Here is a 27,155-nt window from a genome sequence, read left to right as displayed (position 1 = left end):
CCCCGATGTAACAAGATTACAACCTGATGTAGCTACATTACCAACTAATCTACCTTCATTTCCGCCTAGTGTATCTACATTTCTACAAATAATGACTCCGTCTGTACCTAACACTACTCCCAATCCATATCATATACCTGGTTCAGTAGCAACTATAAGAAGCACTGAAAGAACCACCACCGTAGCGGCACAGTCAGAATCAATTGAATATTTTCTTTTTAGGATTAAACTGACTTTAAAAAACAAAAATCCACCTTACAACGTTAATTTATTGGACAAGGCCCTTGCGTTTGACGAATCAAGTATGATTGTAGCATCGAATTCATCTCCTTTTAATTTTACATTTGATTTTGAATTCGTTGATTTGCACAATTTAGATAAATCAAATGAATTTCAAGTCATGTTGTTCGATCCAGTTTCTGGAAAACTCTTGAGAAAAGCTGAAAGTTCATTTAAATGTCCATTAGATCATGTATACAACACCATAACTACTGTCCTCACCGCGAGATTTAAATGCCCACTTGTAGTTTTGAATTTTTCTGAAATAGATCGCATTGAAAATAACACATTTAGGATGAAAAACGGAGCAGTAATTGATCGTAAATATATTAATTACAGAAAACATAGGCAAACGAATGATATTGAAACGTTTGAAGTGTGTTTGGATGTTTATCAATCATCTTATAACGGTAGTAAGGAAACCAATCGTTCAGCAGCTAGCAAACCAGTTACCGCGACTGGCATACTAAGTCTTGTATGCATGATAATCTCTGTCACGTGTCTGTTAATTACCTTGGTAACTTATTTCTTGTTCAATGAACTCCGCACACAGCCAGGGATTAACAACATGGGGCTTGTGATTAGTCTTATAATCGCACAGGTTTTATTTCAGTTTGGCAAAGACCAACACGCTAATGTTCCTTCTCGGGCGTGTGCGCTCATCGGGGCGCTGGTGCATTTCTTCTGGCTTTTCGTAATCTTCTGGATGAACGTCTGTTGTTGGCACATGTTCCGCACGTTTACCAACATGCAAGCTAAGTCATTCAAACAAAGCTATGTTTTTAAAACATGCGTATACACTGTATACGCTGTTGTTGGATCGCTGCTATTTGTAGCAATCAATATTATCGTGACCGTCGTTTATACAGACAACCTCGATGTAGGTTATGGAGACGGCAGTTGCTATATTTCTATGCGGGAAATGGTGGGATATGCGTTTGCCTTACCCGTGTTTCTCATAATTCTAGCGAACCTTGTTATGTTTTGCATAGTTGTTTTCAAGATGAAAAGGAACTCCACTGTTCAAAATTCAGCCGAATCACAACGCAATTATTTAAAAATATTTGCAAAGCTTTCGACGTTGACCGGCCTTTCTTGGATATTTGGTTTCATATACACGTATACGGAGATTTCAGTCTTTGTATACTTGTTTATCATTTTGTCTAACGGGCAAGGCGTGTTTATATTCATATCATTTGTTTGCAGCAAGCGTGTGTATAACTTATACAGAACAAAATTATGTGCCCAGCCATTGGAGAGGAGGGAAATACAACTGTCGTCAATATCTACACGAACAGAACGTATTTCATAGATTTGAATGTAAAAAGCCAGTATAAGTCAGAATTCCAATTTTGTTTTATTTTTGTATTGTATCTGAACATTTTAATAGACTTATGTAAAAGAAAGAAATGGCTTTATTGAAACATTGTCAAGTCTGTTTGTTATGAAATAACTAACGTATATTATGATATAAAAATACACAAGTTGCGACTTTGTCAAATAGTAATGTGTAATGAAAGTGCAATTATTATATTGTTTGGATACGTAAATACGTATTAGCAACATAACAAAGATGTAGTTTGAAGGTATTTCAGTACTATAGCTCGTGTATAAAAACAAATATACATGTTTAATGTTAAGGTATGCAGTGAAAGTGAATTTTGTTATTAAGTTCCAATAAATGCAATGTGCCAAAAACAAATACGAGATATTAGGCAATACATAATGTTCAATGAATAATATCAAGACACTAGTGTTACTTGTAAGTTCTTCGCGATATATATGAAATTGCTTTTTTCTCAAACACCCGTTTTAGGCCACAGAACATGAAAAATAAAAATCCAAAATTGCGAACAAACACGTAAAATATTCAGAAACATTTCCGCAAATCAAGACTTACTGGAATTTGGAATATGTTTACTGAATGTTTTATATTATTTAACAGCGTTAAGGTTATACATTTAGACGTGTGCAAAGCTGACTTATCGTTATAGAAAAGCAGGTAGGCGAGTCGAGACCTATGTGAATATGTCAACTGTGTTCAAGAGCAAATATATCACAATATCGTAAACAACGCTCTTAACTAATCTTTTAATTATATATCCATTACATTCTTCTATTTATTTGCATTATTTACTTTCAATATCCATTACATCAAGTTCGCGAAAGGGCGCAAGCGTAAGCGACATTAAGTTGATAACCTTTCGTGTCTTCGGCTCTTAACATCGCGTTCTTCGAAAAATAAGACCTCAGAGAAAATATAGAATGTTTTAAGCATATATACATGTTTCAGTTATAATAATATAATTATAATTATGCAATATGTATACTTTCAACATCATGAATATTCTTCGTGGAAATTACGTTTAGAGTTACTAAGAAATGGTCGCATGAAATCGGTCCGTCCAAGTGGGTTTCATAGACATCGTTTTAAGCGACAAACACACCTAAGAGCTAAACAAAACAAGTTAGGAGCTAAACAAAACGTTGACTGAGGAATCAAACAAAATGAAAATACGTATCTTCAGACATTGACTTAACTTTCTTGGCTGCAATCACGGGAAAAAGAAATCGACGATATAACAGTTACTATAATGCAGACAAACTGCAGTTCATAGATATATATAATTGACTTGTTTAAATGCATACATTTACCATCATATCATAGAACCAAATTTACTGGAGACACTATATTGGATGCAAGATCCATTTTTTGTGGGTTAATGAGTCTGTAAGCCATTCTTTCATTGAGCTTCTTTTTCAATTTATGTTCGATTAAGATGATTCCCCTTGTGCTTCATATTCAAAAAGAGTATATAATATTGTTGTGCTCATCAAATACAGACGGTCGACTTACTGGTATGTGTTGTGAATTTGTTTCATATATAGAGCGGCATATTTTTAAATACTAAAAAAGCGATTGATCTATAGAAAACAACATTGTGAACAATATCTTGTGCAAAACGGAATGCCTCTTTTTGTCAAATGAAGTAAAATATAAAGCCTGTTGTTGACCCTGTGCCAATGTCATCAGGCACCCCAATTGATTAAAGCAAAAGTAGCGTTTAACGCAAATTCTTACGGTCGTATGACGGTTATTTAAAAATACTTCTTATAATTTGATAAAAAGTACATTACATTTGTACTTTCGTATTGAAAATATTATTTCATAATCTCTTACGACCAATAAGTCAATCAGCATCATCACCGCCACCGTGACCGCCGCCGCCGCCACTGCCACCTTCGCAGCCGCCGTCATAACCAACACCACCACGACCACCACCGCAGCCGCCTCCGCCACCATCACCACCACAACAACCATCACCACCTCTACCAAAAACCACCACCACTACTACCACTACCAGCACCACCGCCGCCACAACCACAATCATTACCACCACCACAACCACCACCACAACCACCATCACCACAACCAAGTTTTGGACTTTTGTAATGATTCGCTAGTTTTTACGATCAAGTGGAAAAAGTAAATATTGCAGTGATATTTTAATTCCAGAAATTACTTTATTACTTAATTGCAGCAAAAGTGAAGTATCGTTTTCATCAACATTTACAGACTGCTTACTCTCTTACTCTCAGAACAGATAATATTAATACTATCGAACAAGTAAGCAAAATGTAATCAAAACTCATTTACAACGCATTAGACCTGAAACTCAATAATGTATCATTCGAAGTAAATGATATTTCCAATAATTATTAGGAGCCACGTAATATTTGTCAATTAAGAGATAAAAGCATATTTGTTTAGGTGACGTAGATACACCGGCCTCACCAAGCTCGTCCTCATAAACGATATTGAAACGTGTGCCTGGATACATAACAGACATTAAGTTAGTCGGTAAATACATTTGGTAGATATGCCTAGTTATATGCGCGGACAATTTCAATAATATATTGCCTCACTATATTGTGTCTGACTTATGATAATGCGTCAACAAATCTCATACACGTTTCCGGTATGAGAAGGTAGTTATGCAGTCAATGAAGCAAACCAAGACGTGTCTCAAGGAGAAGCTCGTTCGTTGGCTTAAATAAAGACATATCCGCAAACGTATCATGTTAAAAACGACTTTTCTCCGCCTTCCATAATTTTCTTATCTCCGCAATCCGTATTTTTAGTTTCGGCTTTGAAGGCGTTCGTATTAAGTTCCACATACCTTTTTTATCCTCACGTTCGCGTGGTATACAAAAAGTCAAATAATTATCTTTTAACATGACTATTTTAATAAGTAACGAAATACATTTTGTATAGTTAATTTATGTAAATAGGACTTGTAATTCATTATACAACATTGGGTTGGTTTGAAAGGGTTGTGCAATTGTTCGTTAAGTTTTTTTACCGTAAACTACAACAACTATACACTTTGAATATGTTTTTCTATTGAAACAGTGGGAAACACGTGAAGTGCCCATAAACATATGCATCACACAATTTTATGTGTATGTTTTAAACATGAAAGATGTTATCATTATTCAAATGAAAAAAGAGCTTTTTATTTATATTGCGGTAAACGGTAATATGAACACAGAGGTAGTCAAATATTCTCTTTCTTAGAAATCTCCTTAACAATGAATTGTTTTGTGTCTTAATTAAATGAACCCAATCATCGTTATTATGTATGGATTTAATATATTATGACGATCATGATCGTAAGGTTACTAATTTTCTTTTACTCAATTTAGTCATTGTGGTTAAAAAGAATAGACATAGTCTTAATATAAAAAATAGTTAATATTATTTTATCTTTCTTTTTATTTGCAATGCACAAAAAACGATTATTCTTATTCGAAAGTAAACAATGTCTTAAAATATCCTGCTCGCTACCACACTTTTATTTGGTCATTATCTTTGCTCTAACAATTTTTATCTTCGTTAAAGCACGCATTTGTCTAGAATATGTGGTAATTAATAATATATGAACTCGTTTATACCGTTTATACTGACGAAAATACATGAATAAATAGGCAAATTAAAAAATTCAGTACATTTCTGGATCTACTGGAACAAAACCTGTGTTGACCTTCACATTATAAACATTTCAAAACTTCACATGTCGAAAAAATGAATTAAAATATTCAGGTGGGTAAGTTATTTTGGTGGTTTACTTTTTGTCATCCCTCTAGCAACAATGCTTTTTTAATTACGAGCGACACAAAAAGTTGAGATAAAAAGATGGCCATACGTACGGACAAGGGAACAAACAATATGCACCATTTTCAGAAACGGCGATAAACTTACATCGAAAAATATATGTTTAAAGTATCATATTTAAATTCAGATCGTTCAAACAGCCCCTTGGATGAAAAATTTCTCGCTCAATCTGATATGTTTTTTAAAAATAAATAAACACACAATTATTCTTGAATTATAGACGAAATCTTAACAAAAGTGTATTTAAATTACAGTATTATGCAATTTACTAATCATTTCCAGCGTACTGGTGTAGGTCTTAAACAATCTAACACTTTTATTTTTCATCTGAACTTGGTGAACCAATATTAACTTTTAATTGTATTCACAAAGTAAATGGACCGTGCTCTGCGAAAAAGGGGTTAAATCCATGTGCGTAAAGTGTGGCCAATTTTATTCTTAGCAAAAACCAAGTTAAGGTGGAAAGTGTCGTCCCAAATTAGCCTATGCGGAATGCACAAGCTTATCTGGGACGATACTTTGCGTTCATGCATTAAATAGTGTTTTTCCCAGAAGGGCAAATGGGCATGGCGCATTACTTTCAAAAAGGGCATTTTAGCGCGCAGTTTAGGCAAAAAAGGGCAAAAACGTTCCCTGAATACCTGAATTACGGGGCAACATGTAATCGCATCTGAAGCAGTTGCGGAAAAAATAACATATAAACAAGCACATTAAATGGTAATTGATGTATTTAACTGACTATGATTTATATTAAAATATTTACCTTGCAATGTACAGTTCCATGCTGTTTCAATAAACTGTACAGCACAACAAACATAATAAAGCAATATATGCATATGATTCTGAATATACACAGATCCACTAACATAAATGAAACCATGTTTGTCTTATCCCATTTTCTAACAATAATCTTGCCAGATGTTTAAAATAACATTGCGAGTAAATTGATCGCTAACAATATGCAAACACTCGTTTCCGTGACATACATCCACCAAGTAGATTGCAAATAAATACATAATGTTGTTGCTATCTAAAACATTTTTATGCATCGTTGATTATCACAGACATTTCATTAATTCCTCCTTAATGTATAATCTCCATCGTTAATTCGATCGTTTATGACGTTATTTGCCATTTTTGCCGAGTCTTAATTAAATTCTGTATAGTCCGCCATGTTGTTCAAATGTAAAATGATGTATGCGACAGGTGCGCATGGCAATGTTAAATCGTATACGCGATTCACATTTTGTTAAATTAGTATACGTCTCAGTAATTATTCCAATAATTAGATCTACTTTTCTTAAAGACGAAATCGATAAAGAATAATATGTTTGTGTTTTTAAATTTAATTATGCGTAAAAATATGTTTTGATATAACTGAATAATGCATGCAATGCACAATTGCCACAAGCATCACATCGAGTTTTTCATCAAAAGTCTCCATAGTAAGTGCGCTTGGTATAACATAGCCTCTGGTATTATGGATTAATACTGACACGGGGTTATTCACGCATGACTAATTCACAGCTTCGGAGCAGTCTTCCTATAAATCGAGCACTGTAATAGATTAAATCTGCTCAAATAATATAGTCGATTAGACGTTGACGTCTCTCGAGTAAATCAATCAGTTTTCGTTATTGCAGTTTTCGTTATTATGTCCAAGAATACACATTTAACTATATATTGACATATAACACATGCGTGTTGTTGTATTTGTTCACTTCCAAAATTCGTATGTATTCATTAAGAGGGCCGATACCACGGGAAGACATGCTACTGATACGATTCATTATACATTATATCAGAAAGATTGCATCGAATGGTACACCAATATTTAAAGGGCATATCGACGGCTAGAATAGCATTTTACTTTCAGAAATATATTTACACATTGAAAAGGACATATTAAATGATTTCTCAATACACAGACATACATATTAAAAATCTTCTGTAAATTATGTATTTTAATAATAATAAAAAGTTTTCGCCGTGACCCTTTTCGCCGGCGCGGGAAAATTGAAGTAGTAGTAAAATAATTACGAGTGAATTGTACAGTATCCCGCTATGCGCATGCTCACTGACAATAAACGACTTTTAACGGCATATTTTAATATAGCGAGCTTGTTATGTGAGCTCTATATGGAATGACTTTGCACCCTATTGAAACCTTGGTGGGAATAATATTTGTGGACTTTTAACTATTTTTCTTTTCGATGTCATTAATTACGTATTATTCCTTCCGATTTTTTACGTGTCAGCAATTAAATAAATATCGAAATATTTACAAAAGTGTTCATTTCACATAGATCTTTAAATGAAGACATCTTGCAGTTTGGTCATTATTCATCGACTTCCTAATGTTAGTTTGGAATTATCCATACACTAGTTAGGTCATTATCAAATTTGTATATTCTTCTCCCAAACAAATACGAATATATTGCGTTTTCGATCATTTACGTCAATCAACTTTTTTACATACATATATGAAAGGTTAATACATAAGTCCAAGCATTAAAACATTAAAAACATTAATTTATAATTGTTTTTTGCCTAAAACTTTCGACAATTTAATTTCGTAATTGTTTTTAATTGTTATGGGTTTATTAGCGCTTTGTATCCGGCAAATAACACTTTTAATGTCATTTCGCGACTGACCTTGATGGAACATTCCCAACCATAGGTGGTAATTTAGTGTACTGGGATTCCAGTCTACAGTGCACACACGCGTTAGAAGCAGTCATTTTGGAAGCCTCTAACCAGGGATTTGATATGCAGGCCATCTTGCAGACGAAGACATGCAATGTAATTTTTAAAGCGAAACCAGTCTACAAATTACACACATCTGAATGTAGTGTTGCAGAAATTGACCGTTGCAATTTAACTGGCGATATGACTTGGTATGAGCCCTGGTTAGAAAAGGCATGCGAAGCATACATTTCTATTTTCCACGTGTGATTTAAGAATGTGTTCTGTGCAACAAAAATAGCCGAGTCGAATTTTGAAATCGCGATAGTATCAGTGGTAGTATGAAAAATGTTTTCCCCTAGTTTTCTTCGCTGTTGGCATTCACACCAGATAAAAATAAACAGTCAGTTTCTAAAGCGACCGGTTGCACTTCTGAGCAGGGTTACGACAAACATAAGGTAATCTATAAAATTAATTCTTTACACAATGTTATTGTTTATTCATTACAATAAACCATTTACTCGCCATATACATCCCATTATTAGCTGGTTAAAGTCAGTTAAGTAGGGTTATACATGTTATGTAAGATCTAAATGCGTAAACGAATAAACAAAGCTGACAGTATTCTGAATCGCTTCGACGTGTTTCATCCCTTTTATATCAAGCTAGTCAATCGTGTATCACATTGAGTAAGATTTAAAAACATTTCCAATCGGACAGGATTTGATATCAATCTATACTTTTGTTTACCGATCCATTTTATGATTCAATGTTACTTTCTGCGACATAGCATCCTTTATTCTCTTGATTAAATAATGTTCATACAAAGCTATGGTCTAAACAACCATTAGTTTGTTTGTCCATTTCCATGTTAAAATTAATTTGCGATATACTTATTAAAATTTCATGAGACAGAGCAAACATTATGCTGATATTGTTTCAACACATGTACTTTAATTTCAGGGAATCTGCCGGAACATATCCTGTCTCTTCCCAAAGCGATTCAATGACAGCGAATGCGTCAACGCTGTGAACACACTTGGTGGTGTATCATACACATTATATCTTTAATTTACACCCCAAACACCATTTAATAATGATCGACTTGAAGAATGTGTGGGATTGCTTGAAAACAAGATAACAGAAATGTTACAGAGTTGGGAACTGTATGAGGCTGTGTACAGTTTTGCAATACTGTAGAATTTAAACGAAATCAATACCGTGCATTCTGCTGTATCTACAGATCACCCAATCCAGCCTTATATACTATATATACAATCTCACCCGATCTACTAAAATTTCCACCTGATGTACATACAATTTCCCCCGATGTACATACAATTCCACCTGATGTTTGTACAATTCCACCTGATGTTCTTACAAATCCACCCGATGTTCCTACAATTCCACCTGATATTCCGACAAATTCACCTGATGTACATACAATTCCACCTGATGTTCCGACAATTCCACCTAATCTACCTACACTCTCAACTGTTTAACCTAAAATTTCACCTGATATACAAACATTTCCCCCAGATGAAGCAACATTTCCACCTGATGTAGCTACATAACTAATTTATCTTCATTTCATTCTAGTGTATCTACATTTCTACAAATAACGACTCCGTCTGTACCCAACACTACTCCCAATCCATATCATATGCCTGGTTCAGTAGCAACTATAAGAAGCACTGAAAGAACCACCACCGTAGCGGCACAGTCAGAATCAATAAAATATTTTGTTTTGAGGATTAAACTGAATTTAAAAAAACAAAAATCCACATTACAACGTTAATTTATTTGACAAGGCCCTTGAGTGACGAAACAAGTATGGTTTTAGCATCGAATTCATCTCTTTTTAATTTTACATTTGATTTTGAATTCGTAGATTTGCACAATGTTGATGAATCAAATGAATGTCAAGTCATGTTGTTCGATCCAGTTTCTGGAAAACTCTTGAGACAAGCTGGAAGTTTATTTAAGTTGAAAACACCACAACTACTGTCCTCACCGCGAGATTTAAATGCCCACTGGTAGTTTTGAATTTATCTGAAATAAATCGCATTGAAAATAACACATTTAGGATGAAAAACGGAGCAGTATTTGATCGTAAATATATTAATTACAGAAAACATAGGCAAACGAACGATATTAAAACGATTGAAGTGTGTTGGAAAATTTATAAAAAAATCTTATAACGGTAGTAAGGAAACAGATCGTACAGCAGCTAGTACACCAGTTACCGCGACTGGCATACTGAGTCTCGTATGTATGATAATCTCTGTCACGTGTCTGTTAATTACCTTGGTAACCTATTTCTTGTTCAATGAACTTCGCACACAGCCAGACATTAACAACTTGGGACAAGTGATCAGTCTAATAATCACACAGGTTTTATTTCAGTTTGGCAAGGAACAACACGCTTATGTTCCTTCTTCTGCATGTGCGCTCATCGGGGCGCTGAGGCATTTCTTCTGGCTTCTCGTAATCTTCCCGATGAACGTCTGTTGTTGGCACATGTTCCGCCCGTTGACCAACATGCCAGCTAAGTCATTCAAACAAAGCTATGTTTTGAAAACATGCGTATACACTGTATACGCCGTTGTTGGATCGCTGCTATTTGAAGCAATCAACATTATCGTGACCGTCGTTTATACAGAAAACGCCGATGTAGGATATGGAGACGGCAGTTGCTACATTTCTATGCGGGTAATGGTGGGATATACGTTTGCCTTACCCGTGTTTCTCATAATTCTAGCGAACCATGTCATGTTCTGCATAGTTGTTTTCAAGATGAAAAGGAACTCCACTGTTCAAAATTCAGCCGAATCAAAACGCAATTATTTAAAAATATTTGCAAAGCTTTCTACGTTGACCGGCCTTTCTTGGATATTTGGTTTCATATACACGTATACGGAGATTCCAGTGTTTGTATATTTGTTTATCATTTTATCTAATGGGCAAGGCGTTTTTATATTCATATCATTTGTCGGCAGCAAGCGTGTGTTAAACTTATACAAAATAAAATATGTGCCCAGTCATTGGAGAGAAGAGATATACAATTGGCGTCATTATCTACACGAACAGAACGCATTTCAAAGATTATAATGTAAAGACGACTTAAAAGTCACAATTGCAATGCTGTTTTATTGCTAATTTGTATTTGAACATTATAATAGACTACTGTATAAGAAAGAAAAAGCTTTATTGAAACATTGTCAAGTTGTTTTTCTTTAAATGCAATACGTTAAAATCATAAAAATAACAAAACATATATAATTATTTGCAATACATGGTCATTCATATGAATTCGAGCAATATAAAACACAATAGTAAACAATTCGATTCAATTCAATAGAATAATATCATCAAATAATAATCAGCTACTTCACAGTATTTTAATATTTTGAATGAAAGAATTTATAATTCATTATAGGTATTGCAAATGGTAATTGTCTCTTCTAAAAAATTGAAATGCAAAATTGAACAGGTGAGATATACAAGTACCATTATCAACGCGTATTGACTTAAGTTTATGGGACTTGACATTTGTAGAACATTTAAGTCAAATCTTGAAAATAAGATTTACCTAGACTTAGTTCCGACAAATTTAAGATTTTATTATGCCGATTAAGATAATCTGTTGGCCCCTTTCGTATAAAAAGGTGTAGATATAATAGAAACAATATTGCTATTGTAAGAACGGTATTGTTTTTGTTGTAATGTCACGGATATTGATGACAAATGTCATTGTGTATGTTTTGTTCAACATGTGTTAAATAAGAAAGAAATACATAAAAAAAATACTAAAATCACCCATCTGTTTTAATTACATGTATGTACAATTGATGCAATCAACCAATATGTCGAAACTGATAAAACTTTGTTTATTTGTTAGGGAATCGTTAAGTATCAGATCGAACTTGTTAAATAGTATAACTTAATTAACCAATTATTCATACTCTGTATTTAAATATACATTTGTTTTGTATATATTCATGTATGTAGACATTTGTTATCTGCGCATCTACAGGTTGACATATATCAATACAAACCACATGAGATGTTGACGATGTACATTGTGCAAGTAAAATAAAGTGTCTGTCTGTCTGTCTGTCTGTCTGTATTGAATATCCATCGTTAAAACACACTTCAACCAACTATTTGTATGGGATTAATAATCGGTAAAGTATAAATTGGATTAGTACTGCGCACTCTGTTACAGGTATATAATAACATAAGTGATTGACATTCAGAACCTTACCAAACCCATTACAATTTCCGGCATACGCACGCACGCACGCACACACATATATATATATATATATATATATATATATATATATATATATATATATATATATATATTTGTTTAAATCCATATGTTTGCCAACATATCCTTCAACCAAAGTTAATGGAGACACTATATTGGATGCTAGATTCATTTGTTGGTAGATTAATGAGTCTGTGAGCATTTCTTTCATTGAGCTACGTTTTCAATTTGTTTTCGATTAAAAAGAATTCCCTTGCGTTTCATATTCAAAAGGAGTATGTTATATTGCGCTCATCAAATACAGGCGGTCGACTAACCGGTATGTGTCGTGAATTTGTTTCATGTATAGAGCGGCAGATTTTATACTTATAAAAACTATTGATCTATAGAAAATAATCACATTGTACACAGCAACCTGTGCAAAACGGACATGCCTCTTCTGGTCAAATGAAGTACTATTGATAGCTTTTTGTTGACCTGTGCCCATATCATCATGTACCTCAATTGATAGAAGCAGAAGTGGCGTTTAAGGCAAATTATTACGGTTGTATTACGGTTAGTTTGAAATACGTAATTTAATTTGATAAAAAGTCCATGTAATGTCGTATTAAAAATCTAATTTCATAATCTCTTACGACCAATAAGTCAATCAGCATCACCGTCGGACCTTTGTATGGATCCGCTGGTGTTAACGATCAAATGGAAATAGTGAATATTGCAGTAATACTTTTTAATGTCAGGAATTACTTGCTTGTCCCCAAGGCTAGTATCGTTTTCATCATCATTTACAGACTTACTGCTGTGAACCTTACTCCCATTAATACTATTGAAAACGTAATCAAAACTCATTTACAACGCATTTTACCTGAAACTCGGTCATGCAATTTTCGAAGTTATTAATATTTGCAATAACTATTAGGAGCCTGGTAATCTTTGCCAATTATGACATAAAAGCAATATTCATCAATTTATGCGATTAACTCATTTACAATAAATCATACTTGCAATAAAAAACAGTACATTATGATGACAGCGGGATATGTTAAAAAGCTATCTGAAGGTTATTTTGATCGTAGAAATAAAAAAGAAACGAAAAAACGATGTTTTGTAGTTATAACAAAATGTTATTCAACCCGTTGTAACAGTTGCTTGCTTTTGCATAAAGTAAATGGATGGGGCAATTCAAACAATGTTTGCTATCTAAAATCTTTCACTCTGTTGCATCGTGTTTTTTAATTTTTAGGAATAAGCGAAACGGATAATCTAAAGCATGTATAATTATTTCCGAATGAATATACTTACGTCATTTACTTATATATTAAATAGCATGTCATGAAACATAACTCTGCTAAAACTGCTACTTATAGATAATTATTTGCCGCGATGTAGGTCCGAAATTCTTTTAACTCAACATATAAAGTGATTTAGAGTTAGGTGAATCGTACTTCGAGCTAACATTATCATGGCGTTAAAGTAAGTGCTCCCTATAAAGAGAGCTCTCTTATTAATATTGTTGCTACGCATAAGTATCGTCTTAATTATGCGATTCTAATGAGCATCAACGAAATAGGATGTTATGAAGACCAAAGGTGTTTTGCCTCTTAAATACCACTTCACTTCAGTTATTTAGAGCCTTGCTAATTAAAAGCAAAATTAAACACGATCGTGTTGATCCACATGATCCGTTGCATGTCCATCTCTCTGAATCTCAAGTTACCAATTGAACACAAGTTCATTAGACAGACAATTATTTCCGGCCGTCATTTGAAATATATTTATTTAGAAATAAGCATTGCAATCTTATTCAATAATTGCAATTATAATAGTATTAGTATAAATCAATAGTGATGTTATTTTTTTTAAACGAACAACGACGTTATTGTCACGTTGTTTGTAATTAAGTAATGCATAGATTCCCAATCTGTCGCGCTTGACTATGCACATTGGTTCGAACTTCAAAATGTTTGGTAAGAATAGCCATTAGATACACTAATGCATTAAAGGTAGAAGATAAAACTCGGATATCAAAGTGTCTGCAAATTCATGAATACCACCTATAAAACATGCTCTATCGTCGTTTATATTTCATTGAATTATATCAAAATGTCACGATTTGAAGCATAGTGATAATTCAACATGCAGACATATCAAACAAGTAATTGCAATATTTCTAAGTAGTTTTATTTTGTTAAAATATGTACTGTTCATCCTGGTCAGGCTGTTTAACGACGGATTGTTTTTTGATTTTTTGGGCAAAAAAACAACTATTCTTCCGTGAATGTTTTTCTTCCAAATAAAAAAGGATACACAATTTATCAACTTGACCGTATGCCTTGTTTAAAAAACTTCCTTTAAGGATATACCTTTAAAAACACTGAGGAACCTTACTCTCGTGCATGGCTTTTGTTTCTCTCTGTTATCGAAGTGCCATCGGTTATCGAAGTATCCGCATTACCAACGTGAATATGCTCGAGGAAAGGAAGTATGCAGTAAGTGAGAGCACGAACGTCATGAAAAGAATAATTATGTTATGAATCAGCATGCTTAGAACGTTAAAACATTGTAAAAAATGAGACACCTTAAAGTTGGGTTAGTTACGGGTTCCCACTGTGTTACGTCACGAATTTTATGGAAAATCAATTATTTTAAGTAACTTCGCATTTAAACGTGAACAAACGGGCGCTTATTTGTAATTTGGATGTAAGCGGCCGAGATAAATTTTTCGCGGGAATCGCAGCCATTTTATTGAAAGATGGCAGAAAGCCACAGCGAGCTGGGGTAAGTGTTATAACAAGTTACGTCGTGTATTCAGAAACATTGATTACTGATTGAATAGCTGCCTTATCAACCTAACAAACCGACATAACGATTGGTGTATCTACATACAGTTTGCTTATGCAGAACTAGATGTCAATTAGCCGAACACTCTTTATCAAAATACGACATCTAGTACCCCACCCACTGTCACAACATACATATTGTAAATTATGTTATATTTGTGAATTACGAATTGTTTACGGTAACAAATCTGAAGTGGAATCACTTTTAATTGAAATTTGAAATCATGTTTATGTAATTCTTCCAGAATGAGACACATATTTATGACCGAAAAATGATAAATGTTAAAGATTTAATTGGGACGACTGGATTTTAAAGACGACTTTGTGCCACTGTTGCATACTTATTTTCCATGGATACATCTTATATGAAATAAATGTTTTAAGGTTGTTGAACATCAAATTGGAAAAAAGTTGTTATAGTCACCTGTTAAGAGACTTTATTATTAATCTTGTACATGACTGTGCAACAAATGGTAATTTTTGGGCAAGAGAATTTGATCACATAATATGTCGTATTATACATTGACACATATGTTGGTTGTACATGTTACTCATATTGTTCCAGGAGCAGCTACATGTTGCGTCAACGTTACGTTACATTTAAGCTGGAATCTGTGCTTATATTGTTTAAAAAGAACATGGGGGAACACTTAGATTTTCAAGATTAAGGTTATCTATGTTTTGTTTTTCAGATTTTACCAGCAATATCATCAAATGTGGTTAGAACAGAACTTCTCTTGTCTAATGTAACAGTTTAACCCTGTACTAAACAATAACATGATTTTACAAGTTTGTTGTAAACAACTCTAGAAAGCATTGTGCGGAAGAAGAAATTCCTGAGCATTTTTTGTTTTGATCTTTCAAATAAAACCCAGTTGAAAAAATAATAATTAAAGTTTAAAGTTCCATGATATTCCATCTAGTAGAATAATTTTAATTTGATTGTGTTTGGAACAGGTTTAGTTCTTGTTATATAATTGATATGATATAAATTAGACCAAAAGTGGTGTTGCTCATGTTCCACTTATTATACTTTAGCGCGTCTTAAAGCGAGTATATACGATTTTGCCAAAATACAAGTTCAGAAGAACATGTGTCGAAAAATAGGAAATAACCCAGATATTTAATTCTGAAATCGAAAACGGCTGTACAGTCGAATTCGCGAGCATGTATATCATGCATGTACGATGTGAATCTAAACTTAGTTTAACGGTTCATTTTAATCCTGCAACGATATATATTCATACGACACACGAACACTAACTCTGGTCCTAATAAAAAGACGAATGCTTCGGTTATTGTAGGAAAAAATGTTCGTTACAATCGGGGTGGGGCACTAATTTGTCTTTGCTGCATTTTATGAAATTCGTATTAAATGTATAATTTTACTTGCCTATTTAGTTTTATTATAACATATTTTATCAATATATTACAATTTAACACATATACAAAAATCGTATAATCTCGCTTTAACTGATGATTCATTCATTGAGTACTGGACCATCAGGTTGTTATCATGGAATGAACTATGCAGAGTACTAGGTTCACTTGATAAACAAGCAAACTAAAGCCAAAGTTGCATACATCTTTCAGCTGTGGTTATAGATGTCTGCTTACGACCAGTCTCCATCCAAGTACAAGGATTGACATCAGACACAGCTTAACACGGGGCGCTTCAAGGCTCTAAATATTTGATCTTGTGTATAGATGATTCTTGGAGGCAAGAGTATAAGAAGGCAAGACAACAACGGAATATCACATGATATTAGTTAGTTTTTCAATAAAAAAAAGTTCGGGCTAACGCTTTCATCAGGATATAATTGCAAATAAGCAACCATAAACACATATACGATTTTTTTTAATTAATGCGTCTCTACTATTCATATTTTATAAACCGTTTTCTTCAACAATTACAGATGTGCACTGGTCCCACACCTTTTTCTAGGCGACTTAAACATGTATCAGGAAGCACTGCTTGAGAAGTTGTGCGCTGCCTTCCCGGATTTCACTTCAAAATATAAGGTTCCCCGGGTCCTGTGGTTGACAGCCCTGGAAAAGAACAACTTGATGAGGAAGATAGTTTTCAAAAAAAACGTGGGATGCAAAACATGCACGTTTAGCTGTCGGATAAAATTCGACACACCTTGACTGCTTGGTGTTTAATGACGAGCTTATTTATACATAAATATTTGCATCGTATGTTAAAATTACATGTATATTAACATTTATAGTTAAATATATATCACTTATGTTTTGGGGTGATATTAATCAATTAACATAAGAAATGTATCTTATTGTTTCTATAGAAAAAAAAAGTTTTTTTTCAAGAATATTTGTCTGATTTCAGGTTCAGCGCTGGGAGAAGACCTTGCTTAAACAAGAACTCAGTCCTCCAGTTGGCTCCCCTGCCAGCGTTCAAGTCACTAAAAAGGCCAGTTGACCAAAGAACCTCTGACCCACGCGAGATCACAATCCAGAGCAACATGAAGTGTACAAGCCAGAAGTGCCGGTGTCCATTTCGACAGCACCAACTGTACTTATGTTTTACTGCTCCTGTCCCTGACATGACACCCACTTCTTCAATTTCAGACCGAAAGAGAAAGCTAGAGGCTGAGCAGGGGCCTGGGCTTTTCGGGGACAGTACCTTTAGAAGCTGCCATACCATAACTAAAATAAGTGATTTGAGGACAGAAAGATACCAAACATTAGAGAAGTGGATAGATCCCATGAATTTGAAAGACTATGGAAAAAAGAAAACTTCATAAATTGAAAACATAGCAGTTTGACGTTGATCATATTAAAAAATATTTTTGCTCTTTTAACACTTTGATCTTTACTCTAAACATGAAGATCACCTAAAGTGACACATGAAAAAAAACCTTATCCTTAACGCTGCCAAGCTTTAATTGAGTATTGCTGCGTGATTAATGCATTTGTGTTCTGCATAAACATCTATCCTAGCATTATCTTACAAGCGCCATCAGAATAGCACATAAATTATTCAATCATTTTATCAAACGTTGGAAAACCTAGTTTTTCTCTAGTTTATTGTCCAGTTACATCAGCAAAGCTTAAAATACAGTATATCCCTTGATTGTGTGGTAATAAATATTTAATTTCTAGGTTTTTATTAGCTCACCTGATTGCTCAGGGGAGCTTTTGTGACCGGTCTTTGTCCGTCGTACGTCCGTCCGTCCGTTAACATTTGTTCGTAAAAACTCTAGAGGCCACATTTATTTTCCAATCTTCATGAAACTTTGTCAGAAGCTTCGCCCCAATGAACTCTCGGTCGAGTTCGAAACTGGGTCGTGCCGGGTCCAAAACTAGGTCACTAGGTAAAAAAAAGAAAACAACTTGTAAACACTGTAGAAGTCACATTTTATGCTCAATCTTCATGTAACTTTGTCAAAATGTTTGTCTTAATGATATGTTGGTTGAGTTCAAAAGTGGTTTCGGTCCGTTGAAAAACATGGTTTGTTATTCGAGGTTGGATGTTTTTATGCCTCCTTTCGAAGCAAAGGGGGCATATAGTGATCGGACTGTCCGTCCGTCCGTCCGTCCGTCTTTCCGTCACACTTTGCATTTAGGTTTCCAAAAATGCTCATAACGTCTCTGTCCCTTGGGATATAAACTTCATATTTGGTATTCATGTGTATATCGACAAGGCCTTTCCTCACGCACACATTTTTTAGCCCTGTGACCTTGACCTTGAACTTAGGGTCCCCGTTTAGGTTTTAAAATCTGCGTTTAAGTTTCGAAAAATGCTCATAACTTCTATGCCCCTTGATATATTTGGTATGCATGTGTATATGGACAAGGCCTTTCCATACGCACACATTTTTTAACCCCTGTGACCTTGACCTTGAACTTAGGGTCCGCGTTTAGGTTTCGAAATCTGCGTTTAGGTTTCAAAAATGCTCATAACTGATATGTCCCTTGAGATATAACCTTCATATTTGGTATGCACGTGTATATGGACAAGGCCTTTCCATACGCACATGATTTTTAACCCCTGTGACCTTGACCTTTAACTTAGGGTTCGAGTTTAGGCTTCGGAATCTGCGTTTAGGTTTCGAAAAATGCTCATAACTTCTATGTCCCTTGAGATATAACCTTCATATTTGGTATGCATGTGTATATGGACAAGGCCTTTCTATCTAAATCTGCGTTTAGGTTCGAAAAATGCTCATAACTTCTACGTTCCTTGAGATATAACCTTCATATTTGGTATGCATGTGTATTTTGACAAGGCCTTTCCATTCGCCGCAATTTTTTTACCCCTGTGACGTTGACCTTGAAATAGGGTCCGCGTTTAGGTTTCAAAATCTGCGTTTAGGTTTCGAAAAATGCTCATAACTTCTATGTCCCTTGAGATATAACCTTCATATTTGGTATGAATGTGTATATGGACAAAGCCTTTCCATACGCACACTTTTTTCCCCTGCGACCTTGACCTTGAACTAAGGGTCCGCGTTTAGGTTTCGAAATATGCGTTTAGGTTTTGAAAAATGCTCATAACTTCTATGTCCCTTGAGATATAACCTTCATATTTGGTATGCATTTGTATATGGACACGGCCTTTCCATACGCACAAAAATATTTACCCCTGTGATCTTAACGTTGAACTTAGGGTCCGCGTTTAGGTTTCGAAATCTGTGTTTAGGTTTCGAAAAATGCTCATAACTTCTATGTCACTTGAGATATAACCTTCATATTTGGTATGCATGTTTATATTGACAAGGCCTTTCCACACGCACACAAATTGTGACCCCTGTGACCTTGACCTTGAAGTTAGGGTCCGCGTTTATGTTTCGAAATCTGCGTTTAGGTTTCGTAAAAATGCTATAACTTCTATGAAAGCGTCTATAGGCGGCATATGCCATCCTATTGTAACATCTCTTGTTTTTAGCTCACCTGATTGTTCAGGTGTGCTTTTGTGACTGGTCTTTGACCGTCGTCCGTCCGTCCACATTTGTTCGTAAACACTCTACAGGCCACATTTATTGTCCGATCTTCATGAACATTTGTCAGAAGATTTGTCCCAATGAAATCACGATCGAATTTTAAACTTGGTCATGTAGGGTCAAAAACTAGGTCACTTGGTCAAAAAAAGAAAAAGCTTGTAAACACTGTAGAAGTCACATTTAATACCCAATCTTCATGTAACTTTGTCTATATGTCTGTGTTAATGATATGTATGGTTGAGTTCAAAAGTGGTTCCGGTCCATTGAAAAACATGGCCGCCAGTGGGCGGGGCAGTTTTCCTTATATGGCTATAGAGAAACCTTGTAAACACTCTAGAAGTCACAATTTTTGCCCAATCATCATGAAAGCTGATCAAAACATTGATTTTATTGATATATCGAACAAGTTCGAAAATGGTCCAGATCGGTGAAAAAACATGGCCGCCAGTGGGCGGGGCACTTTTCTCTATATGCATATTGTGAAAACATGTGAACACTCTATAAGTCACAATTTTTGCCCAATTTTCATGAAATTTGGTCGGAACATTTGTTTCCTTGATACGAGAGTTGAGTTGGAAAATGGTTCCGGTCAGTTGAATAACATGGCTGCCGGGGGGGGGGGCAGATTTCTTATATTTATATAATAAAAAAAAAGCTTGTGAACACTCTAGAAGTCACATGTTTTGCCCAATAATCATGAAACTTGGCGAATAGATTTGTTTTATATATATCTCAAATGAGTTTGCAAATGGACCCGATTGGTCAATAAACATGGCTGCCAGGGGAGTGGGGCAGTTTTCCTTATGTGACTATATAGAGAGAAATCTTGTGATCGAACACTATAGAAGTCACATTATGTGCCTAATCATCGTGAAACTTAGTCAATACATTTGTGTCATTGATTTCTTGAACAAGTTGGAAAATGGCTCAGATCGGTGAAACACACTTTTTAGCTCACCTGATTGCTTAGGTGAGGTTTTAGGATTGGTCTTTGTCCGCTGTCCGTCTGTCCACATTTGGTTCGTAAACACTCTAGCATTCACATTTCTCAAGCTGTCTTCATCAAAGTTGCTGAAAGATCTCAGTCAAGTTTGATGATGAGCAAAATCACATAATTAATGCCATAATTATTGCCCTTAGATTGTCCAAATTTTCATTATATTATACAAAATCCTTGAAAGCAAAGTTTGATGTTTGGGGGGTCAACTCAAAATATAGGTCACCATTTCAAATCTTACAAAAACAAAAACGCCAGAGTTTTGGTTCAATAATGATGAAACTTGACCAGGATGTTTATCTGGTCAATATCTAGGTCATGTTTGACATTAGGTAAAGATTAAATGAACCGACTCCTCTCAGGTGAGCGAACTAGGGCCATCTTGGCCCTCCTCTTGTTGCAATAATTGGAGGTTAGTGCTTTGCATTGAGATTATTGACCGTTCCAGAGGCGGTGACCCCGGCTTTATTCTAATATGTGTGCATCTTGTATTTAAAGTGAAAAGGAAAATTCTTTTGCAAACAACCCTGTTTTCTGTGTGTCTTTCAGTGTAACTGATGTTACCATACAATCGCATTTTTTAAAACTACTGTTAAGTTTGTCTTCTTCTTTCTAAAAATGTAAAAATGTAAGTAATTGACGTGAGCTTGACACTGCAGTAGACATTTATCCAATCAATGCATGTTTATTTTTCAATAAAAGTTGGACACCAAGAGATGAGTGATGTAACACATAGTGGCTGGACTGAAAAAAACGTGCTCATATGCAATGCTTATTGCAGTTGCCCTTCTACAATTGTGGTTTTGGCATGGATTAAGCAAAACGATCAGTTTAGAGTCAGTTAGCATGACCTATTATTGTGAGTTTCTTTATGCCCTGATGACACAGTAACACAGTCTGTGGGTGGGTGCCTTTTTTCATGTGTTTTCTGACTGGGCGTTTGTTCATTCAAAGTATATTTCTTCAATGTATCTATTTAATGACTATGAAGATAACTATATATGGATTATTTTTTCTATAATACGAGAATATGTGTGGTGTTGATTCGCATGCTCATTTGTGAAAGGTCCAGGTTGGAGTTCAATTTCAAAAGCGATTAATTCAAATCTTTTCCATACTTTTCATTTTTTGAACTCATTTTATTCCAAGATTGTAAACAAATACATATACACTATGAAAAATATTACAATAGCATAATGCAATAAAAGATGAGAATGAGGCATATGCAACACACCTTAAGTTATTCAAATAAAAAACTCGAAGTCATACAAAAGACTTTATGTTAGTAAAGTGTACATTGTCTCTACCTTTACTACACAGATGTAAGACATATTTTAACATTATTAGTGTTTTGCTTAACACATGTTTATGTTATTGAACTATTCTACAACATCAACTGCATGCAGCTAAAACATGACAGTACAAGAAAAAATATGCTTAATGTCATCAGTTCTTTATGATATTGGCTTATTAAGGCTCTTTCCAATGAACATTTATTATACACAGGTTTTAGTTTTATTGATTCTAAACGAATTAACCAAACTAATATGTAATTGTTTGTAAATAAACTTGTTTTAACGTGAATAGTTAATTTGCTCGACTACAAAACACATTCGTCATCTATTAGCATTTTCCACGTATTTTGATGGTAGTTAATATAAATATAAAATTGTGAACAAAATAAACATTTTTTAAATATTTAAAATCATGCTTAAAACACATTTGCAAAATGTTAATCAAACAGACTCGTACATAAATTATCATCTTTTTCAATAGCCAAGTAATTTTCCTTCAGAATGGCAAAGTATTATTATCTTGTGTTTTGCAACTTTATACTAAGTTTCTGTTAAACAATCAATGATATGTAATTTAAAATTAATATTTTCTCCATTTGAAAGATTTAACTCAATCAAAATCATAATTGATTGTTACAGTTTGGTATATTTTTTAAACATATTTCAGTATTTACTTTAAAAAATGAAACGAATATAATAATGTATTTTGACTAGGCAATTTTTTAATCTGTAACGTAGGTTTTGAATAATGCAAAACGAGACTAAAGCAAGTTGTCATTACGAAATAGCTGAGGAATGGGAACCTGGTTGCTAAAATTGAATTCTCGGTTTTCCACGTGATTTCCATGTCAAAATATTTGCTGAATTAAGGAATATTATAGCATTTGACTGTTTGTCTAAAATACGATAATCTGTCTACATCAAAGGGATATAAATCAAGAGTGCTTTGCTTAAATCTAAAGCGCTTTCCCCTTATAAAGTTGAAGGACTTTTCGCCACACATGCCCTGATATTAAGTAATTAAGTACTGCTTTCAGAAATGATTCCGGTTACTGGTTACAATAAATTATCTCTACAAAGGAAGCGTCACTTGCTATACTTAAACGAATATGCTTTCACTAACATGAATATATAATACTGTAGGTCCCATCTTTTCTCAATAATATTGTGCTTTATTTGGAATTATATTATACCTTCAAACTTATATTCAAAATGAAGATTGTTTTTTTGAAAAAAAAACAGGGCAGTGTAAGGCTTTACTGAAATTGTGTTTTGCAGTTTGATAATTCAATAAGTTAAAAAAACCAGTTTGAACAATCCCAATGCAGACAGATCCAACATCTTGTAATAAGTTACAATTTGTTTTGCCAGAAAAGTGATTGAATCGGAAAGAAGTACACATTAATCTGGATACATGGTTGCAAGTTTTGGCTCTCTCTATTAGCTTATCTGCCATCTTTTAGGATTCTTAGATTGGATTGGGGTTGCTGTGTTGATTTAATTGGATGTTGCAGTACCTCATAGGATATTCTGGCTCAAAATTGGAGAGAGCAATATTAAATCTGTACATTGATTTTAATTTAATATCAGATCTGGATGTATATTTGTCAAAATGAATAAGTTAAATTAAACTTGTTGGTGTTGCTCAGCTTAATAAACCTTGTTGGTGTTGCTCAGCCTAATAAACCTTGTGTGTGTTGCTCAGCTTAATAAACCTTGTTTGTGTTGCTCAGCTTAATAAACCTTGTTGGTGTTGCTCAGCTTAATAAACCTTGTTGGTGTTGTTCAGCTTAATACACCTTGTTGGTGTTGCTCAGCTTAATAAACCTTGTTTGTGTTGCTCAGCTTAATGAACCTTGTTGGTGTTGCTCAGTTTAATAAACCTTGTTGGTGTTGTTCAGCTTAATAAACCTTGTTGGTGTTGCTCAGCTTAATAAACCTTGTTTGTGTTGCTCAGCTTAATAAACCTTGTTGGTGTTGCTCAGCTTAATAAACCTTGTTGGTGTTGTCCAGCTTAATAAACCTTGTTAGTGTTGCTCAGCTTAATAAATCTTGTTTGTGTTGCTCAGCTTAATAAACCTTGTTGGTGTTGCTCAGCTAAATAAACCTTGTTGGTGTTGCTCAGCTTAACAAACCTTGTTGGTGTTGCTCAGCTTAATTAACCTTGTTGGTGTTGCTCAGCTTAATAAACCTTGTTGGTGTTGCTCAGCTCAATACACCTTGTTGGTGTTGCTCAGCTTAATTAAGCTTTTTTGTGTAGCACAGCTTAATAAACATGATTGGTGTTACTCAGCTTAATAAACCTTGTTTGTGTTGCTCAGCTTAACAAACCTTGTTGCTGTTACTTATACAATGCTTTAACAACAGCTCCAATTACTGCATATGATACTGCAGTGGCAGTCACATGTTGTACAATGTCGGCACTCTCCAAACCGAATGACACTTTTTATGCGTGTTATTATTATGTCTAATCAACTGGTTATCATCTTGGAAGGTCTGGTTTCAAAAATAACATTGTCAATGTAAGAAAATGTATAAAAAAAATTGTTTTGGAATGATGATAACTGTAATGTTTTAACACATTGGGTTGCATTTTCATGTTTATAACATGGTTTGTAAAATGCCCTTTGTATTATTATTGCATCGGATAATTAAAACAAACATACCGTTACGCTCAGAAAGGACTGCACTTTTAGAAACTAAAAACATCCTAAATTCGTAAATTTTGTCATTAAGCCCGGTTTTCTCACGACGCTCCTCATATTATGATCCGCAATTTACTAAACATTTGTAAGAAATGCAGATTTCTTAAAATAATGTCTTGGATGGTATTTTTGATGATGGCAGTGTGCTTAAGCACCTGGGATATGAATAAATTAAGCTGTTCTCTCAGAAAACCGGACTTAGTACATGTGCATAAAAATTGTCCCAGGTTAGCCCCCCTTTACCTCATTTTGTAATTCTACCCTTGAAAAGCACTTTTTAACTGAAAGACCCTAACATGCCACATTTTTATGCATTTAGTTCGAACAGATGGGCATTTCCGCAGGTGCCAGCGTTGCTATTTTTGTCCATTTGCTTTTTAGCATAAGGGGCCGACTTGCATTAACTGCATTTACATATAGTTTCAACAGTTGAACATTTCCGCAGATGTCAACGTTGCCAATTTGTTCAATGGCTTTAGCCAATGTACTTTGTAACCACACATCGAAAAAAAGGTCCCGTCGGATTAGTGTAAAAATGCGGTAAAATATCAGAATGTAGAAGGATATTGACAAACGAAATAGATCAGATAATTTACATTGAATGGTCTTATTCTATCTCTTTTCCACTTAAACACTTTCTTCGAAGATTTTCTTCTGAGAATGTTCCTATCACCAATGTTTAGTTAATTGTTCTACACATGATCCAGATTCGAACTTACCCCAGATTTTAAAACAAATGTCCTGATCAAGTTTCATGAAGTCTATAAATGCGACTCCTAGCGTGGTAACATGAACTTTTGCTATAGCCATATGAGGAAACCTGCCCCGACATCTGTCGACTATGTTTTACAGTTCACATAAACGTTTACTATAGCCATATGAGGAAACCTGCCCCGCCCTTTGTCGACCATGTTTTTTAACAAACCAGAATCATTTCCAAACTTAGATATCATTGAAACAAATTAAGAATTTAAAATTAGACAATAAATGTGCACTCAAGAGTGTAAACAATGTAAATGCTGACCATATTAGACGGACAAAAGTTGATCACAACAGCTAACTATTGGTACCTTGCAGTATTCAGGTTAGCTAAAAAAGAAACACGTTTTCCAAAAAAAATTACAGCTATATTCATTTTTAGTTATTTTAATATATAATATTTAAAAATGTTATACAACAATGGTCATTATTTCGTTATTTTAATAAATATAATTTAGAAATGTCAAATCCATATAAATGTAAATAGGAAAACACCTTTTATGTGAACACCTTCTCTTAAAGAGAGTTGTTTTTTACTCTTCTGTTGCTGTTGTTGGCATTGACCTAAAAAGAAGTATGGGTCATATGAGATACTGATCGATAAAAATCTACTTAAGGAATATCGAACAAATGTAAACTGTGTAGAATTTGATGTACATATGCATAAGAAAAATGAAACTGTTCTTTGCAATCTTGCATTTCTTTTTACAATTATCTTAAAAAGTGTTAAAAACAACCACTTGGCAAACCCCTAAAAATAATATTAAATTCAATTAAAGTGCATATATTAAGTATTATCAACATGATTGTGTACCTGTACATTTGTTTTATGTTATTTGATATGTTTGCACTTACTCAAATATCACATGACTCACAGCCTGGGAATTGTATGTATATTTATATATTTGTATACTCATATGACATATGTATGTGCTGAGTTTCAATAAACTGTTAAAACTACTGAGTTCTGGTCAGCTGATGAAGGCTGTAGTTCAGCAGAAATTTACATGTAAACAATTAATCGCTCTAAGTTAAAGGGGCCTTTTGACAGATTTTTGCACATATTGTAGTTTGTCATTAAATGCTTTTATTTGATAAATTGAAACATGCGATCTAAACAGCCCCAGTAAAAATAATAATACAATTTAAGTAAGAAAAAAAGTAACCCTCAACTGGAAT

The 27,155-nt window shown here is 34.2% G+C and overlaps 2 protein-coding genes across 2 annotated transcripts; both read left to right on the top strand.

The window, feature by feature from the left end:
• The first annotated feature begins 847 nt into the window (after nt 1–847).
• Nucleotides 848–1,591, top strand: LOC127872364 (adhesion G protein-coupled receptor L4-like). The gene has a single exon (XM_052415695.1). It carries the CDS (start codon nt 848–850, stop codon nt 1,589–1,591), a length of 744 nt encoding a protein of 247 aa, XP_052271655.1.
• Nucleotides 1,592–10,414: 8,823 nt separating this feature from the next.
• LOC127872362 (adhesion G protein-coupled receptor L1-like) lies at nt 10,415–11,251 on the top strand. The gene has a single exon (XM_052415694.1). It carries the CDS (start codon nt 10,415–10,417, stop codon nt 11,249–11,251), a length of 837 nt encoding a protein of 278 aa, XP_052271654.1.
• Nucleotides 11,252–27,155: the final 15,904 nt, after the last annotated feature.

This window comes from Dreissena polymorpha, chromosome 3 (assembly GCF_020536995.1).
Source record: "Dreissena polymorpha isolate Duluth1 chromosome 3, UMN_Dpol_1.0, whole genome shotgun sequence".
Taxonomy (NCBI): domain Eukaryota; kingdom Metazoa; phylum Mollusca; class Bivalvia; order Myida; family Dreissenidae; genus Dreissena; species Dreissena polymorpha.
The sequence above is the reverse complement of the archived record's forward strand: the minus strand, read 5'-3'. Positions and strand labels throughout refer to the sequence as shown.